Source organism: Epinephelus lanceolatus, chromosome 1, assembly GCF_041903045.1.
Source record: "Epinephelus lanceolatus isolate andai-2023 chromosome 1, ASM4190304v1, whole genome shotgun sequence".
In the NCBI taxonomy this organism is placed as follows: Eukaryota; Metazoa; Chordata; class Actinopteri; order Perciformes; family Serranidae; genus Epinephelus; species Epinephelus lanceolatus.
In genome coordinates, this window is record NC_135734.1 from 14,016,651 (window position 1) to 14,036,910 (window position 20,260).

Genomic DNA, 20,260 nt, shown 5'->3' on the forward strand with positions numbered 1-20,260 from the left:
AAATGATGCGTTTATGTAGGACCTGATCATTTTATAGTGAGAAGCAGATTAAAGAAAAAAGGTAATCAGGGCCTTTAATGTATAGAATCTATTCTTAAAGGGACAGTTCACCCAAAAATCAAAAACACATTTTTCCTTTTATCTGTGGTGCTATTCATCAATCTCGATTGTTTTGGTGTGAGTTGGGGATAGCAGCCGATGTCCGTCTTCACTCCAGTATAATGAAACTAGATGGCACTCGACTTGTGGTGCTCCAAGTGCCAAAAAATACATTGAAAAACTTAGCAGCAATGTCTCTTTCCAGAAATCATGACCTGGTTACTCAAGATAATCCACAGACCTTGTTGTGAGCATTTTTTATATAGGTACAGAAGGTTAGCAGAAATATTCTGTAAGAAAGTGCTGACAAGTGTCATGGTGCAAATAAGTATGTCCAGTAAAGCTGGACAAGAGTAGAACAGTGAAAGTAATTTTGTAGGTTCTAAAAGCTACAAATGATCAATGCATCCTAATTATCCTTTTAAATGAATGAATGATCTTGTTGTTATTCAAAGGGAGATTCTTGACTTTCTAATGACACAAGCATATAGCCACATTTCTTGAATTATATCTCACTGCTGTAAAACAGAAGATGTTCAGTGACATGATTTGGGATCATTCTCTTTATCTGAAATAAGTAGTAGACCCACTCATAATGTAATTGTGGCCTAAAGTCTTTCTAAACCAGCAAGAAAAGAAACTAGTGAGGAACGGCGACAGTAGATGTTCTTTTGCCTCTGAGCTGTAAAATTGGACCCACAGAAAATGACTGTTTTATATCACCTTATGGGAATACCTGTGCCATTACTGTGCTGTGCTTAAATTATTTAGGTTTGGATATCAGAGAATTCCAGTTTCTACACTAAGTATCTTTTACACCCAAACTGGGTTCTCAGCTTTCTTCTCTGAAGGCTGCTGTAGGCTTTATGGTGTTGTTACTGTACAGTGGCACATTGTGTAGCAATTAAACAGTGTCGTAGCATTTACCTTATTCCATTTATATGATAATATGATAGACTTATTACATTTATACATGATGTAAAGTCCTAAGATATCTTGGCTTCAGTGCAATAAAATCATCAGGTAAAGCTGCAAAAAGAAAAGCTACCTTTAACAATTGGACACTAAACTTATTATTCTCAACATACTCCACATTAACTCACCCCCCTGTGCTTACCTTAAACATTTTACTTACTAAAATTCTATCTCTTAATTTTTTTTCTTCTTGCATGTCAGAAAATATGACCCTTTTTTTTTACAACCCACGATCATTCTACGTCAAATGGAGCCCATATTTGCTAAGTGTGATCATTTCTACTGTGGAGGTGTATGAATTACAGCCTCACTCTCTACCAAACCATACTTGCCAAATACATCATGAGAGGCTCATGCTTGTGACAGTGCAGGATGTAAACATTAATGACGTCCTCCTTGGCTTAGCTGTAATGACAACTAGCTCAGTGGTGATAGGTAAGCGATAGATGCACGCTTCCCACTGCATGGTTATATGGTTCCCGGGTTGCTGATACTCAGCATCTCACACCAATACAATCTAGACTGATAAATAGCATGTGAAGTGTACCTTTAAATCTCAGGTCTAGTAACTTAATACCCACATGGCTAGCAACAAGATGAATAATTAATTAAATTTAAAAAAACAACAGCTTGAAGTACAGATTTCCATCTCGGCAGGAATGACAAAAAGAAGAACAACAAACATTGTCCACACACTGGTTTTATACTCTAAAGGATGCACATGGCACACCGAGTCAATTTCTGCTGTTGAGGCTTGGTTGTGTGGGCGTAGGTGCTTGAGAAACAATTCTGATGCCTGCCAAGTTTGGATTTATGTAAGAGGCTGCCCAGCACAGGGTTAAAATACAGGATTAGATGTACGTTATCTAACTTAACTTTTCCGTGCTTGACATGAGTCAGCTCTTGAATTGCAGCTATAAAAAACAAACTCAGCTTGTGCACTCCTGCAGTGCCAAAAGTTGCAATTCTTTTTATTTGTGTCTATTTCTGTGTTTGTGTGTGTGTTTGTGTGCATTTGACTTTGTACGCTGGTGTGCATGTGTTTGTGAGCTTGTCTGTTTTCATGTGTGTGCATTCGTGCACTTTTGTGTGTGTATGTATGTGTGTATGTGTGTGTTTACTGCATATTAATCGACAGGCCTGAAGACCATTGTGGGTGCTCTGATCCAGTCTGTGAAGAAGCTGTCGGATGTGATGATCCTGACCGTGTTCTGTCTCAGCGTCTTTGCTCTGATCGGACTGCAGCTCTTTATGGGGAACCTGCGGCAGAAGTGTGTGATCTGGCCAATCAACATGACTGAGCAGTATCTGGCAAATGGCAGCAGGGGCTTTGACTGGGGCGAATACATCATGAATAAAAGTGAGTGATTATCTTGACAGTGATTAAACTAGTTACACATGATTACATAAATGGGATTTAACAGGAAGTGTATGCATCTTGGTAATTATTTTCTCTTTGTGTTGTTTATTTTTTTGAGACATTTATTTTGATCTTACTGATATAAAAAATAACAGACAGTAGCAAATACTGACTGTTTTCTGTTTTCTTTATAGCTAATTTCTACATCCTCCCTGGTCAGCTTGATGCTCTACTATGTGGAAACAGTTCTGACTCGGGGTAAGACAGTGCTTCACTCACTAAATGTATGCCTCCATATTTATACCTTAATGTCTGGACACATCACCAGTACTTGGTTTTTAAAATGTTTATTTAAAAAAAAAAAAAACTAACATAGAGTATGATTTTTTTTTTTTTTTTTTTTTTAACTTTGAACAATGATGAAGGTATACCTGAGTGACCCTTCCTCTAGGGTGTCTTTATAATAGCATATAGAACAAAAACTCTTTATGAAATATAAAATGTTGTATTCTAGTTAAAAACAAATATAAACAAAAGAAGCAATTCTGTTTCTGAAATGCTTGACAAATTTCCTTTTTTATTTTAAATGTATTGAAAACTAACATCATAATTTCAGTTTTTTCATACACAGCAGGAATTACGGTCTTGCTAAAATGCACTCTTGAAAAAAATACTGTAACAAGGCTCATTTTCATCAAGCATGTTCATAAAGCCTGTGTTTTCTGCCACAAAGACAGGTCTAATGTCCGCAGCTAGCAGTGATTCTTTTTCCCTGTTTTGATCGGTTAGCTGCCTAAATGCTGCAAGGATAACGTTAGCATGTAACGTTTGGGTGCTGCTCCTTGTTGTGGTCTAGGCCCACCACTTGACACACCGCGATGATGTTGGCGTAAATGAGTTGACATGTTTGAAGTATTCCCACTGATGTAACCTACTGTCGTGTAGCAGGTGCAACATACCATTGTTTTGTTTCTTTACTACTCACTCGCCATCGTCCTCATAATTCACACCAAAACCAAAGTGGCTCCGGGCATCAGCCCTATAGATTACTGGAGGATCTTCTATTTAAGACATTACGGCCGTTACTAACCATATTGCAACAAGCCATCTTAGCGTGGTGCCCCTCCCAGTGTGTTTTGCTGGAGCAGAATGTTCTGTCATGTGGGCTGCCTTGTTAAGCGCAGTGGCACTGAGAATATTATATGAAACACAGTTTAAGCTGTGTATTTTATTTTCCAAATGTAATAGGATTAATTCAACGAATCGCTCAGTTTGTAATGTGTACCAAACCGAAAGCCTCGTAACGAATGGTTCAATACAAATATGTGTATTGTTACACCTCTAATCAACAGTGATGTTACCACAACCCTTCAAACATCTCTTTTGCTTGAAAGATCTTCAGGCCATATGGATATTTTTGTGAACCCCAAAAAAGCGTGCGTACATCAACAAACAACAAAAATAACAACAAAGCCTTTTTTGTGCCTGTTTTCATGGTCCTGTTGTATCTGGGGCTGCTAGTGATATCTGTATCTGTAATCCTAACTGTGTTGATGCTGAGGTAGCACGATAAAGTTTTTGTATGCTTGTGTGTTCCTTTAGGCGATGTCCAGAGGGTTTTACGTGTATGAAAGCCGGAAGGAACCCCAACTATGGTTACACCAGCTTTGACAGCTTCGGATGGGCTTTCCTCACCCTCTTTCGCCTTATGACCCAAGACTTCTGGGAAAATCTCTACATGCTGGTAAAGTGGTGTTTTCTTAAATTCTTAGTGTCAAATTGACATATAAATATCCAGAGGAAGCAAAAAGCACGACTGCATTTTTTGTCACAGTATGACCTATAGATGAAGTCTTTGACCCTTCTTGCACCTGTTTTAGAGACCTATATTAAAGCCGCTCTAGTCCCTACCCAGAGAAGTAAAACACCCCCTAAGCAGTGCTAAGGATTTTGTCCCCACTTCATCATAAAAAATATATATACATCATCATCCTAATACCTGGATGAATCAGCAAAAGTGCCTCACAGCAGCTCTCCACATCAGTGCATTTGCCCTCCGAATAAAAAGGAAGGAAGGAAGGACAGCTGATCAGAAACACTGTGGCGAGGAGTGTGTGACCAGCCACTAAAATAATGTTTGTCTTTCACACAGGGAGAAAAGAATTTTGTTATTTGCATTTATAATGAAGCAACAAACAGCAGTGAATTCATTTTTGTTAAATGACCTTTAGAACAGTCATGTTCTCTGCCTAATGCATTTTTAAGAGACTGAACCAGTACTACATCTCTGCCTCTTTAGACCGCTCACTTTCTGCTGGGGACACATATACATGTGCAAAATATATAACATGTGCACAGGTATCTGTAATGTTAACCTGCACTACCATGACACTGCACTAACATTGCTTACCTCCTCCTCCAGACCTGCACCACTGCAGCCATAATAGATCCACTTCATTTGGCAAATAGGCCAGTCTGTGTGTGTGTGTGTGTGTGTATGTGTGTGTGTGTGTGTGTGTGTGGATTTAAAATTGGGAATTCCTGCACTCTAAGGCTTCTTTCCTGTCTGGAGGTTTTTCCTGGATAACTGACTATAGAGGCACCAGCAATGCTGACACATCACACATATATATACAGTACCTCTGACAGAATAGGAAAGTACTGCAGAAAAAAACTAAGTAACATAAAACAGCTGTTTTAGTAAGATACATTTCAATTACATGTTATCAATACAACAATAGTATGCCCTATTTTCCATGTTAAATCCCTCTAAATCTCATTGCTCTGTCTGTGTGTGTCTGTCAGACTCTGCGTGCTGCAGGGAAGACCTACATGATCTTCTTTGTGCTGGTCATCTTTGTGGGCTCCTTCTACCTGGTGAATCTCATCTTGGCTGTGGTGGCCATGGCTTATGAGGAGCAGAACCAGGCCACTATTGAGGAGGCGGAGCAGAAAGAGGCTGAATTTAAGGCCATGCTGGAGCAGCTCAAGAAGCAGCAGGAGGAAACACAGGTTTGTCTCATTCTCTCTCTCACATACATACACCTTTACCCATTTTTCATAGTTTAAGCTTATCATGTGTCCTTTATGATTTTCTCAGGCCGCTGCCATGGCGACATCTGCAGGCACGGTGTCAGAAGCTGCGTTAGAAGATGAAGGAGGAGGGCACTTGTCCCGCAGCTCCTCTGAGGTCTCCAAGCTAAGCTCCAAGAGTGCCAAGGAGCGCCGTAATCGAAAGAAGAAATGGCGTCAGAAAGAGCAGGAGAAAGAGAAAGGAGATAGCGAAAAGGTTGTTAAGTCGGAGTCAGATGATGGCAGCAAGAAAAGCACCATTCGTTTCCCAGGAAGCAGGCTGGGGAGGAAGACATCCATTATGAACCAGGTAAAGTTAGCTAGATATGTTACATAAAATGCAGGCTGCTGTTTGATTAGTATCTGTAAATACATCTACTGATGTTTCCAAACACATTATCAGTGATGTTACAGGAATTTTTGGATGTTTCAGGTCTTTCAGCTATACAACTTTCCCCACATGACTCAGCTGAAGTAGATTAGGCCTCAGATTATGTCCAGAAGGCATATAAGCTACATTCTGCCCATGGCTCTACTCTCTTGACACACAGCCATTTTGAGGCTCTTTCTGCTGCTTCGCTATTGCTGAAGGCTCTTCTTCACCTCGCTCTCTCAATAATTAGTTGGCTGTGAGGTCTGGCAAGAGATTGGGCTGTTAAACCCCTGCATCCAACATCAAAAGGCAGTCCTTGCACTCCCCAACTACCTTGCCCACACTTGCTGACCAGTTCCTCACACTTTGCGAGTTTCCTCTCGAAGGCCTCGCCCAAGCGATCTTTCCAAGGGACTGTCCTCTTCAGTGAAATGATTTGTTTGATTGGTCAGACAAAGAACATATCAGAGTGGTCACAGTGTGCTGGCAGAACTTTGTCTGCCTCTCCAGGTGTATGAACAACTTCCAGTCCAGGCCAGGATTTCAGTGGAATTTCTTAGCAGATGTTGGGTGTTCTCTGGCTCTGATGAGGGCTTCGGCAATGATCTTCAAGACATGGTCTCGATGGTCATTATACCAACGATATCATCCTTCTGCCAGTGCTTTGGAGCACCAGCCAAACATGCCTTCCAGGGTCCCCCTTACCATGCACAGCTGTCATGCTGGTGACTCTGCTTTGCCTTGTGTGTGGATGTTTGACTGATTTGGAATCACATCATACACTGCCTGGGCAAAAAAACTTGATCTGGTGGAGGTCAGCCTTCCACAGCTTAGGCCAGGTCACCTTTCTCCCCTGTTGTTTCATTGCCACCACCCTGCAGGTTCTCCCCTTCTGCCCCTGGATTTGGTGATGCTTCCCTATTGTTTCCACATGAGGCTGGGAAGGACCCAAATCTGGCTCTTCTTTGGATAACCACTCATACCAGCCTTGCTGGTCTTACTGGACCACCTCCTCTGGTTGCCACATTCTTCCAGTCTTCATCTCAGTGCCTGCTTTTGCCACCTTGGGGTTCTGTTGAGTTCTTGTTCTGCAGCAGTTCTCTGGCCTTTGATTTTCTCCTTCTGAAATTTGTGTGGTAGCTGCTGATTGATGCTGTGCCTCTAGTGTGATGCTGCTCAGACTCCAAGGAAGCTCTCCAAGGCTTCAGTGGTTGAGTCTGGCACCTTTCACACCAGGAATGGCCACAGTATTGTAGACAGAATTTCATGTTAGTACAACCATGCCTCGACCAATCCATTGATTTCAGCTAGTCCTTGAGTTCACTGCAGGTTGATTGGACAGATGTCAAACTCTGTGCCAATGCTTTTCACTGGCCTCTCTGTAATGGTTCAATAATGGTATCTGTGATGGTGAAGGCCATCAACCTTGTTCTTCTTCAGAGATCTGAACTTGGCTTGTTTGAATCTCATCTGGGTACTACCTTATTTTCTTGAATCCCTGTAGAATCCATCGACACCCTAGCATGGGATGTTTGCTGACTGTCAGGTCCTCTGTAAGAGCCCCCGGTGATCAGCAATGGCCAGATTTGGTCTTGGACCTTCCACGTCCTTGCTTTGCTGACTTTGCTATTATGTTCATTGCCAGAGAAAACAAGATAACGGAGAAATGCATTGTATTCCTTCTGCTACTGCCAGTAACTTCATTCTTGTTTGGTGGATCTTCAAATATTGTTGGGCATCACTTGTCCATCTGACTATTTCTCATTCTCACGTCTCAGGCTCCCCTTGAGGTATGTTTCAATGAGATTCTCTGTAGCTTGGTTTTGGTCTCCTCCTCGCAGTGGACACAGATTAAGTTGCCTATCCGTTCTATCCTGGGTACAGTCATCAACCAGTATTTCCTGGTCACTGCTGAATGGTCAGCTTTCCTTTGTACAAAAAAACCTTGACTGCTTCTGCACACATATTGTCAGTGACATTCCTGGAATCAGCAGATGTTTGGGTCTTCTATCATCATCCACCCCCTTCCATTTGATCAGGCCTCAACTTGTGTGTAGATGGCAGGTTAGCTATGTCCTCCCCTTGACTCTCCTCTTTTAAGCTGCAGCCATCTTGAGGCTTGAGGCTTTCTGCCACTTCAGTGGTGTTGTGGATGGCTGTTCTCCTCCTCTCCCACTTAATGCCCAGCGTTTTATACACTCTAGCCAGAGACTGGGCTGCACCTTGCTCTCCAACTACCTTGCCTACACTCACTGACCAGTCCCTCATCCTACGCAAGTTTATTCTAAAACACTTGTTTTACAGCTTCAGTCTAGTGAATGATTTTAATAGGTTTTGTATGCGGCCAGTCCCAATGTCATCATTATGCCTCCGTACCGACAACAGCCATGTCTGAAAGCATTCTGTTTGCGAGTTGTCTGTACATACGCCCCATGTGAACACCATATCTCAAAAATGCCTTGAGGGAATTATCTCCAACTGGGCACAAACATCTACAGTACTTGGACTCAAAGGTGAACTGACTTGATTTTGGCAGTCAAAAGTCATGGTCACTGTGACCTCACAAAACATGTTTTTGGCCATAACATAAGAATTCATACACTAATTATGACAAAATTTCACACTAATCTCTGATTTGATAAAATAACAAAGTGATGGCATTCATATCCAAAAGGTCAAAGGTCAACTGCGACATCGTAATGTTCTGCAAAAAATACTCTGCTTGCCATTATTCAATGTCATAACTCAGGAACAGAAGGAGAGACATTTGGTTGGATACTAAATTGGTGACACTAATCTAGGGTGTCCATGTTGAAACTGTGGTGATTGTATAGATCCTCTGTACTGCCAGGTTGAAGATGTGTGTAAAGCATCCATGTTTTATGATTTGTAGCTTCTTGCAGCAACATCCATATTTGAAGCTATGTCTACTGTAATTCCCAAGCTATTAAGGATTCTGGACAGACATGGATGTAAAACTGCAATGTGGCTGGTTGGTGGAGACATACAACCACAAGGCAGTAATTCTGTTTTGTTTTTTTTGCCAAACTTTGAAGACAAATTGTGTGATAAAAACAGCTTTCACTGAAATAAATGCTCTCTGCAGAACCAAATAAGACAAGCTTTTAAACAAAACAAAACTGCAGTGTAGTATACCTCAGAGAATAGAACAAAACAACTGGCTATGTTCCAGATCAAAACATCCCAAATCATGCATTACGCTGCAATGGAGTACTGTTCTTTATGAGTTAACAGTATTCTAGAATACACAGATTAAATGGGGATAAAATAGTCTCAATTGTTTTTCTTATAAATCACATCAAGTTTATTGGTTAAATTATGTGATGGTCCCACAAAGATAATGACTGGCTTCTTGTGGTCTTCTTTAAAGAACAAAGACAAAAAAGCATTTTGGATAAGGAAAAGACAATACATTTATGAAAGCATCTTAACAAAGACTGTATTCGACTCAGAATCGGAGCAGCCGAATCAGATTTGGAGGTTCAATATGAATATTTGACTATTTGTTACTGTTTTTCCATAAAGAATTTGAGAGTTTAAATGGGCCTCAGCGGGATGTTCAGTGTGACAGTGACGTTCACTGAATATAGTAAACAAATTAATTGTGCTAATGATGTGTCAGAAATGCAGCAACATTTTTTGCTGACACTTGATATCAAACAAAAGCCAGAGACTTTGTCATATGAAGTTGCTGTGAGCTGTAAATTCCCCACTTCTAGGCAGAAGGCAGAGGATAGAGTTATTTCTGTTGTCTTACAGGGCAAAGCCTCTCCTTCCCTGGGCAGCTACCTGCATGTCAGCAGCTGTCTCTCCCAGAGAGCAGTGTGAAAGTGAGGAGCGCTCACTCTGCAGTAAAATCTGGGGACCAAAATGTCCCCAGGAGTACGCTGCACACTGACTGCTTGACTTGAAGCAATCTCAGTTGACAGATTATTTGACTATCCGACATTCAAGGAGCAGACTTAATCTTAAGTATAATTTTGTATGATATCATTACCATCTTACAGTATATCCTCTTTAGATCTTCTGTCCTCATATGAAGACATCACATTTTGGTTTTTACCTTACTTCATTTTAAATTGTACTTAATTCTACTCAACTCAGACCTGTTGTCCTCGTTCGTGGACACTATTTTCTGCCATCTAGTGGTAGTAAGAGCACAATGCACAAGATGGCAGCCATCTTGACCAAGTCAGACCGCAGTCAATCCTGACAAATTTTTTTAGTGTTTTTTTTTTTAATGTGCCTTTATCTGACATACTTTCCCATTTGCTTGAGATTACTAATTTAGCTCTCTCATTGTTCTTTGTTTTTTTTTCTTGTTACCTCACTTGCCCTCTCCACCTTGTCTCGCCCTTTTATTGACACATAGACTAACTCCTGCTGCTTTTTAATAACTCCTCAACTCTCCCCTATGCATCTTTCTCTCCCTCCTCAGTCACTACTCAGCATCCCAGGCTCTCCCTACATGTCGCGCCACAACAGCCGCAGCAGCATCTTCAGCTTCAAAGGCCGTTCCAAGGACATGGGTTCTGAAAACGAGTTTGCAGACGACGAGCACAGCACGGTAGAGGAGAGCGAAGACCGCCGAGGCTCCCTGTTTATCCCTTACCGCCGCAACAGCTACAGTGGCTACAGCCAGGGCTCATCACGCATCCACCCGCTGGCACCGCACTCTGGAGGGAAGAGGAACAGCACAGTGGACTGCAATGGCGTGGTTTCTCTCATCGGCCCTGGGCCCGGCAGACGGCTTCTGCCTGAGGTGAAAATAGATAAGGCAGCCACTGATGACAGCGTAAGGACGTCCATGGGACACCAATACAGTTTAGGCATGATGATGGTGGCCCCAGTCTCTGCAGCTTCACAACCTCTTCCCCTTGGCTCTTGATCCTCTGTTCCCTAAACTCAGTAGATCCCTTTCCCCTCCAAATATCTAGATTCTGTCTTATGATTTCATCTCACACTGACACTTCCACTTCCACCCTGACCTAATGCTCTTTTTCCGCTGCTCCTTTTTTAACAGCTGTAGAAGGCACTAACCAGCTGAAACAGTATCCCTGAACCCACATCATTTCATTGATTAATATCTAACAATAATGCAATACAATATCCCCCCCTTAGTTCCCCCTACAATTCTATCACCCATGTTACGCATATACAGTCATTGTCATTCATAAAAAGCGAGACTATGAAAACACTGTGAAGGACAAAAACAACTACTTCTACTTTTATAATTTTAAGGGGCATTCCACATCCAGGCCCACACTGTTTTTATCTACCCCTCTATTTCTTTCTGTCTCTCTCTGCTTCTCTCTCTTTCCTTCTCATCCTCATTCCTCTGCTCCTGAGCCTCTGGATGATGCAAGAACAAATCTGAAACTTTATTCTTTAACAATATTTCTCCTCATTCTAGCTAGCATGATAGACCCCCACCCCTCTTTTATTCTCAACCAATTGGCCTGCTTTTACCTTTTTACCTCTCTTAAAATGTAGCATGGTGTATTAGCAAAGTCTTGAATTCCCCTCTGTACTTGACACGCATGTCATTGCATGCAGTTTAATGTTGCTTACTTCAGGGTTGTAGCTATGTGCACAGTAATCCATGAAGGTTTTAGAAGCTGTACCGTAAATTCTCAAATAACAGCCAGTACTTAAGTAATGGTCGCTTACTAAAATTTAACAAATACAAAACAGAGGAAATTAGAAAGTCCCATCTCAAATAAGAGTTTGTTTCAGTGAAGTCCTAGTTCACTCCAAGCTTGTGGCAATGATTTGAGAATTAACAGTATGAATTTGAAGTGTGTTGTATGATATCATCCAGGTAATTTGAGGCAATCATATATAATGATGTGATGTGAAAAACTGCATTCATCATGTTCTTCTGAGCAGACCTATGGCGTCAGTCATCAGTCATGCAGTGTTTCATGTGAGTACAATATCTGACTTACACTGTGTCTTTCTCTGAGTACAGACTACTGACGTGGAGATTAAAAAGAAGCACTCCGGCTCTCTCATGGTATCTGTGGATCAGCTCAACTCCTCCTTTAAAGGAAAGGACCGTGCCAACAGTCAGATGAGCGTAGTCACCAACACACTCTTAGAGGGTACAAACAGTGCACACACTTCCTTTTGCCTTTTTTAAATTTTGTACCAAAATATGACGCATATTATTCAAATGAAAACACCCACTGAGCGATGCATTTACGCCTGTAGTTAAATATGTGTTCTTATTATATATATGCATTCTCTCTGCATTAGATCTGGATATGGAAATTGAGAGTTGAACGGCGGTGTGATGTCTGCAGACTGTCAGCTGTCTAACGCAATTTGTGGGAAGATACTTACTAATAATAATTTGCAAGTTGTATAAGTTGCATTTAATGTTCACCTGACTGAGATTTGATCACAGTTCAAGCCAACGGTGGTCTAGGTGTTGCATTAGATAACTGTTTGCAGTTACACCTCAAACTGGCATTTTATTTACGCAGACTATGCATCCAGATTAACCGGAAAACTTCTAGTAGCCACAGTTACCTACAGTAGATGTCACACTTCCAGTTTGGAGAAGCAGGCAGGAGTACTGACACTGAAGCTAAGCAATAAGCTGCTGTGGAGGGGGGCAGCAGCAAAATGTATTTAAGCCACCCAAAAAAAAGTCCCACCTAAAAAGAAAACATAATTTTAGGTGTACGCTATATTTCGAATATTTTCACCGCTTTACCGTATTGTCAGACAGCAGTTTTGTACGGGGGACTGAGGCTGTTATATCACTCTCTACAAAACCAGACTCCACTGAGATAACAGCAGTTTAACATTGCTGAACACGGGAGCTGCTGGTCTACCACTGCCTCAATCCGTTAGTTTATTTGTGTTACTGTGTGACTTAGGGTATTAAGGGAGTTGTTCACCAAATTTACCAAAGTGACACGGTAACATGCGAAGCAGTAGTAGACCAACAGCTCCCATGTTCAGTGATCTAAAATGACTGTTTTTCGTCAGTGGCTTTGATGAGAGCACAGAAGGAAAACTGCAGCCTATAACAGTTTCCCTGTCAGTAAAGGCTGTCTGCATCAATTTAAAGTGGTGAAAATACTTTCAATATAGCATATACTTAAACTATTTTAGTTTTTAAGTAGGTTTTGTTTTTCTCACCCTTTTTTGTTTCTTCTTCACCTCTTCCCGCAGAGTTGGAGGAGTCTCAGAGGAAGTGTCCTCCCTGTTGGTATAAGTTTGCCAATATCTTCCTCATCTGGGAGTGCTTTCCCATGTGGCTGAAGATCAAGCACATAGTCTACTTGATCGTCATGGACCCATTTGTTGACCTGGCCATCACCATCTGTATTGTCCTCAACACCCTCTTCATGGCCATGGAGCACTACCCCATGACTCCACATTTTGAGGAGGTCCTGTCTGTTGGCAACCTGGTGAGAAACTGCAGTTCTTCTTCTGTCCTGTCGTGTACCGCTGCCATTTGTCTCTGTAACTTTTTCATGCCTGCATGAACCTCATCATCTCTCTCAGGAGTTACAGAAGCATTGCAGGTTCAGTTTGCCCTAACTACATAACCTCAAACCAATACATCAATGCATCATTTGGTATGTGCACTTAAGAATACACAAACGCATAGTGTATATAGGACTCTGATGGGGTCTCATTAAAGATTTAGTTCCATTTTAATGTAGCCAGCCAGCCTGCTCCCCAAACTCTCATCACCCCCACTCAGGTCACTCTCCTGCTTCCGTTGCATCCTGCTTACCTCAACTCTACTTGACTTTAACTCTCTCTCTCTCTCTCTCTCTCTCTCTCTCTCACACACACACACACACACACACACACACACACACACACTAGCAGTCATTTAGTAAGGCTTGCTACTGATCTGTCCAGGACTGGTTTGGCAGAGTACATATTAACCAAATGTACAGCAGACATTTTGATTTGTGCTCTGCCCTTGCTGTCCGATATCACTGTAGCACAGCTGTCTGAGGGCAGCAGTATTGGCACAGTGTCAGTACTAAGACAGGAAATGAGGTCATAGAGATTGGCATGCTGTCAGGACTGAAACAGGAACTGAAGTCAGAGGAACCAGCGTGATGGATGGTGCAGTATGAATCATTCTCATTCTCTGCAGCACTGATTGGGCACATGATTAGCTGTTGGGTGGACAATATTTAACAGGCTAAAACACTACAGCTCCACACAAGTTCTGCCGGAGCTCGGCGCCACTGCTCTGTGACCTTGCTCTGTCAGAAGAGTCCTCATTCTAAGCAAATCCCAATCCATTTTTAATCAGCACTACATCAAATAAAATGCAATGTAAGCAAGCCAGCTTTTTCATTCTGCACTCAATTTTCCCTTTAGACTTCGAGAATGAGGAAAGGAATTGAAATTTTGCTGTTTTTTATGTTTGCTATTAGTATCATTATGGCTTTGTTTGATATTTTTACCAGTTACCTGAAAAGATTTAATCGTTTTTGTCAAATTTTAAAGTCAGATTTTACATAGCCACAGTCTAAAGAAACAAAACTGCAATAATTTGTGCTAATGTCATGTCGCACTAGTAGGTGTGGCTAAATGTCTAACAAGTAACGCAATCATAAATCCCATTGGCTTAACCCTTTAGATTCATTGCGAACTGTATACATCCTCCCTTATCCTCCTGTTTCAACATGTAATACATAACAAAATTTCATGGCATCTACTTACACTTAACTGAAAATGTAAATTAGTACTGTATTTATGGAGTTATTGTGATGTGCATCCTGTTTGTTTGTGTTTTTTAAAGAAGAAAAAATGATCAACTTTACATGATAGTCTGTGTGGGTCCACAGGTCTTCACAGGCATATTTGCAGGGGAAATGTTTGCCAAGCTGATCGCCATGGATCCCTACTACTACTTCCAAGAAGGCTGGAACTGCTTTGATGGCTTCATCGTGACTCTGAGTTTAGTTGAGCTGGGACTGGCTGATGTGGAAGGTCTGTCAGTGCTCAGGTCATTCCGATTGGTAAGTGGAAGAGAGTAGAGACGGGGATGAAAGCATTTGTTGAACTTCTTCTGGCCCTCATGTGCAGGCTGAAAAGTTTGAGTAAAAACAAAAAAAAATCTGTGTCAAAGTGTCACACTTTGCATAATGCTGATTTCTCTTTATCATCAACAATTTTCTCTCTTTAAAGCTCCAAATTATGGCTGAGTTTAAGCCATGAAAGAGCTTCTATAGCTTGAAAACAATCATTTTTTGTAGGGATGAACCAGTTTATCAGATGAACATCAGTATTAGCTGATATTTGCCTTATTGACTGCCATTGTAGTATTGTCAAATAAGACGACATTCACCAATGGCAGTGGCCAGTGTTTTTCTGTTGTGTCACATCAGTTTTGCGCAGGCTAAAAAACAGGGCTCGATACTAACATCATCCTGTTGTCCCAAGACAACAGAAAATGTGTTTGGGAGGAAAAGAGATCTCCTCTGAGACGCTGTCTGGATGAAAGGACGCCGTAAACTCACTGTCAACACATCAGGGGATGCACCCTGTTTTTTTCTTGATAATGTTATATTGTGAACAACAAAACAACATGGTGAAATGGGCAGGAGCAGAGCTACCTAACAGTAGCTGTCAGCTGTTAGCAGTCAGTGGCTAGAACTTACAGCTAACAGAGGTTACACTGAGTTGCATTATGATGCGTTTAAGCTCTGTTTGGTAAATATGAGTATCAGGCAAAGGTAGATTGTAACTTTATCCTTATGTGTTCAGACGTAATCTTGTAAAATTTATAGGGATGCACCAGCTGTGAAGTTCTGGGCTAATACCAATGTTTGAAATAGAAATTTTGTCAATACCCAATACCTTCATTTAAGAAAATAACTGTTTTAAAGTAACTAACTTTGAATGAGCACAAATCCTATTACACACGTTTATGAATTAACCTTTAAAATAACCCCTTTTCACATGAAAACATTGAAAGAAAATAACAGCTTTAAAAGCCTTTTTACTACATATATTATACCATAATTCCTTCTCTAATATCTGTTTTATATTACTTTGAAAACATCAACAAATTTGTCCTTCAGACAGCTTATTTATTCAAGTTTCTCACCAAAAATTACATGTTTTAAGATCACATATGAACGCATCATGACAGTGTTATAATTTACATTTGTGCAGTACTCATTTTTTAATAGAGCTTTCACACATCATAATATAACTCAATGCAACCTCTCTGAGCTGCTAGTTCCAGCCACCTGCTGCTAACAGCTAACGTTAACTAGCTCTCACCCTGCTGATGTCAGCACAAATTTGTTGTTCACAATGCAGCATTATCAGGGAAACAACAGGATATGTCACCTGATGTGTCGATAGTGAGTTTACTGCTGTCCCTTTGTCGCAATGACATTCTGGAAAAGATCTCACACTTTCTATTGTCCCTTTGACAACAGGACGCTGCTACTCTCAAGCCCTGTTTTTGACACAACAGAAAAACATCAGCCACTGCCATCAGTGTATATCTTCTTATTTGCCGAGAGGCTGGTGGCAGTCAATAAGGCAAATGTCAGCCAATACCAGTGTGCAGCTGATTACATGATATATCCATAAAAATGTAGTTTTTGGCAAGAAACTTGAATAAATCTAGCTGTTTGAAGGAGAAATTTGTTGATGTCTTTACAGCAATACAAAACGGATATTACAGGGAGACATGTGATATATATATAGTAAAAAGGCTTTTGAAAATGTTTCTTTGTTTGTTTTGTTTTTCATGTAAAAGAAGGTTATGTTTCATAAATTTGTATGACTGAATTTGGGCTCATTCCTAGATAGCGTAATGAAGGGCTGAATGACTTTAAAACAGTTTAGTTCTTTTTTTTATATAATGAAGAGTTCTTCTTAGCACAGAAGGGGGAATAGATAACAACAATAACAAAGTAAAAAAAGACAACAACAACAAAAAAATATTGGTATTGGCCCACAATCAGTGCATTCCTCTTATATTGTGTAAAACTGTAAACACTGTTAATGTAGATATCTTGTGTGTGTCCTGGATCAAATGATACACGTGTTGACAGTTAGTACATTTGCTTCTCATGACTTTTCAAAGTGAAATTAATAAACACAAGTCAATTCATATCAAACCACTTTTTGATCATGGTCTTAATATGAATAACTGTGGAATAACCCTGTGTCCTGTTTCTCTCGTAGTTAAGAGTGTTCAAACTAGCCAAATCGTGGCCCACCCTCAACATGCTGATCAAGATCATCGGTAACTCAGTGGGAGCTCTGGGTAATCTGACCCTGGTGCTGGCCATCATCGTTTTCATCTTTGCCGTGGTGGGCATGCAGCTGTTTGGAAAAAGCTACAAGGACTGTGTGTGTAAGATCGCCCAGTCCTGTGAACTCCCCCGCTGGCACATGAATGACTTCTTCCACTCCTTCCTCATTGTGTTCAGAGTGTTGTGTGGGGAGTGGATTGAGACCATGTGGGACTGTATGGAGGTGGCAGGACAGACTATGTGTCTCACCGTTTTCATGATGGTCATGGTCATCGGAAACTTGGTGGTAAGAAATAAACAAAGATAACGTAGATGCTATTGGGTGATAGTTACCCAGATGTAAACCATCCATTTACTGTGAGTGCATGGGTTCCAGCATTTGTGGTGTTTGTTTCCAAGGTGCTGAACCTGTTCCTTGCCTTGCTGCTGAGCTCATTCAGTGCAGACAACCTTGCTGCCACGGATGACGATGGCGAGCCCAACAACCTCCAGCTTGCAGTCGCCCGTATTAAGAAAGGGATTGCCTGGTTCAAGGCTAACATGCGGCTCTTTATAGCAACAGTGCTCAAGAAGGTACCGAATAATTAAACGTCTTTATGCATGAGCAATTCTTGGTTGTTTAAGAATTTGAACTAGAGCTGGGTAATATATTGATATATTGATATTGATTTATTGAGATTTTGGATAATATAATACCGTATATGTTATTTTTTTCTTGGTTTTAAAGGCTGTAAAATGATGTAATTTTCTGAGCTTACGAGACTGTTTTAGCTGTTCTGTTATTTGTCCTTACCCAGTTAGTCATTATATCCACATAACTGATGATTATTTATCAAAAAGATAATTGTGTAAATATTTTGTGAAAGCACCAATAGTCAAATCTACAATACCGTCGCAACATCAATATCAAGTTATCTGATTAAATATATTGTGTAATTTGATTTTCTCTATATCGCCCAGCCCTAACTTGAACTATAACTGTTGTTATATGAATGTGTGTTTTAGAGAGTTTTACAATGGCATACTTGTTGTCTTACTGTCTGTTTCTTTCTCTCTGACAAGCAGCCTATAGAGGATGAACAGAAACCTCTGGATGAAATGTACGAGAAGAAACTCAACTGCATTGCAAACCACACAGTGGACATCAATCGGGAGCTGGACTATGCTAAAAATGGCAATGGCACCACCAGCGGCATTGGGAGCAGTGTGGGAAAGTATATGATTGATGAGGACTACATGTCCTTCATCCACAACCCCAACCTCACTGTCTGTGTTCCTATCGCTGTTGGTGAGTCGGACTTTGAAAACCTCAACACAGAAGACTTCAGCAGTGAATCGGACGTGGAGAACAGTAAAGATGTGAGTATGACGGACAAATGTTAGCAGAGAGATGGCAGCTGTGTTGCTCTTGCTTAAGAGTTTGATGATAATTTGGGTACATTTACATCATTGCTTGATGGAAGGAGATTATGTGCTGGTTTTACTTTGGATACTGTTTATTTGAGAGCTAAACCAGTTTAGAGATATACCATAGCTGTGATATTTCTTGTGTTTAAAGAAATACTTCACCCCCCCCCACCAATCACAATTTGTATATCACTTACTCACCCTATGTTACATTGAATTTGTGAAGAAAACATTGTATTTCTCACATGCCCCCACAGTGAATGAAGAATCCAAAAACAGTGAAAAAATTCTTGATGAATTTAAGTCATAGGGTTCCGTGCTGAATAACAGCAAAACTACAGCAAAATATCCGTTTACAAACTCTCACACAACTCGTTTAGTATAATCCAGGTCTTATTTATGCATTCATATGCTGAGTAGTTCCCAAACAGACAGCCCTTTCCAAGAGGGAACTAAACTAGAAATGAAACTTATCTATGCTCTCTTCAAAGCCACACTCCATTGACAAAAACAGAAGTTTTACCCCACTTAATGTAGGAGCAGCTGGTATACCACTGCCTTGACTGATAGTATGTGTTATTTTGTGACTACGGAGTGTTAAAAAAGTGGTTCATATTTACGAAAGTCACACAATAACACAAACAAATTTATCGAGGCAGTGGTAGACCATCATCTCATGTGTTCAGCGAGGTTAAATTACTGGGGTTTTTTTTTCAATAGAGCTTTGAAGAGAGCATAGATAAATTTCACTTTCAGTTCAGTTTTAAATTCTATGGCTTTAATGACAAATGCACGTGTCTAGGCAGTACTGAGCACACGACTGGGTAAATGAAACCTGGATTATACTGCACGAGTTGTGCGAGTGAGTTTGTAAACAGATGTTTTTCTATAGTTTTGCTGTTGTAAAACATGGAAGCCTAACTGAATGGTTTTTGGATTCTTCGTTCACTGGGGAGGCAAGCAAGAAAAGCTTATTTACAAGTTTAAGATTTTAGCTTCTATATTCAGCTTTTAACATGATCTAAACAAATGCCTCAGTACAGTTATGTTTACCAAAATAGTGACTTAATTATGCAATATACGGTGATGTAATCAGTCGGAGTGCACATGTGTAAATGTGTGTGTTTGTTTGGCTTTGATCCCACGTTGCATCTTTTGATCCATTAAGCAGAGCTGGTCTGAGCTGCCACACTGAAGACATTTAGTTTACTTGACATTTCAGAACATCCATTTAGACATGAGAGCTGTAACACTGAGCCTGAGTGCTGACCCTGCAGACATATAGAGGCAGTCCTGAAGAGACGACAGACAGACAAACATAGTGTCTACTGTGTAATATGAATGTGGGAGAAGGGTGAGACAGACCCAAAGCTCGTAGAGAAGTCTGATGCATGGGTCACCTTGACCTGGTTTGTAGTAGGAAGAAAGGAGATAATGCAGCAGTAGCATCACTACTGTACCTGCACCAGGTTCATATTCCACTGGGCTCCCTCAACCAACCACGCAACACTCTTCCCTGCACCACAGCCAGCCATGGGGTACACTGCAGGGAGTAGACACAGACAGAGCAGCCAATCAGAAAAGCAGGGATCCATCTGGCTGTTTGGTAGAGAGAAAGAGAACAGAGAAGCAGCAGAAGAGAGTGCGAATGCGGTCCTTTGCTGACGACTTAAGATTATAAAGTGCAGT

The 20,260-nt window shown here is 40.8% G+C and overlaps 1 protein-coding gene across 7 annotated transcripts in view; it reads left to right on the plus strand.

Annotated features, from left to right (window-relative positions):
- Nucleotides 1–20,260, plus strand: part of scn8ab (sodium channel, voltage gated, type VIII, alpha subunit b) — a 68,914-nt gene that overhangs the window by 25,412 nt on the left and 23,242 nt on the right. For 2 of the 7 annotated variants that reach the window (XM_078161677.1, XM_078161650.1), the window contains exons 7-18: nt 2,213–2,434; nt 2,629–2,692; nt 4,037–4,178; nt 5,240–5,446; nt 5,535–5,816; nt 10,339–10,695; nt 11,872–12,004; nt 13,086–13,324; nt 14,732–14,905; nt 17,094–17,450; nt 17,564–17,737; nt 18,227–18,523. In XM_078161677.1, coding sequence (XP_078017803.1) covers nt 2,213–2,434; nt 2,629–2,692; nt 4,037–4,178; nt 5,240–5,446; nt 5,535–5,816; nt 10,339–10,695; nt 11,872–12,004; nt 13,086–13,324; nt 14,732–14,905; nt 17,094–17,450; nt 17,564–17,737; nt 18,227–18,523 — 2,648 coding nt within the window. The remainder of the gene's footprint in view (nt 1–2,212; nt 2,435–2,628; nt 2,693–4,036; nt 4,179–5,239; nt 5,447–5,534; nt 5,817–10,338; nt 10,696–11,871; nt 12,005–13,085; nt 13,325–14,731; nt 14,906–17,093; nt 17,451–17,563; nt 17,738–18,226; nt 18,524–20,260) is intronic. The other 5 variants (XM_078161734.1, XM_078161717.1, XM_078161790.1 and 2 more) reach the window with 3 other exon arrangements.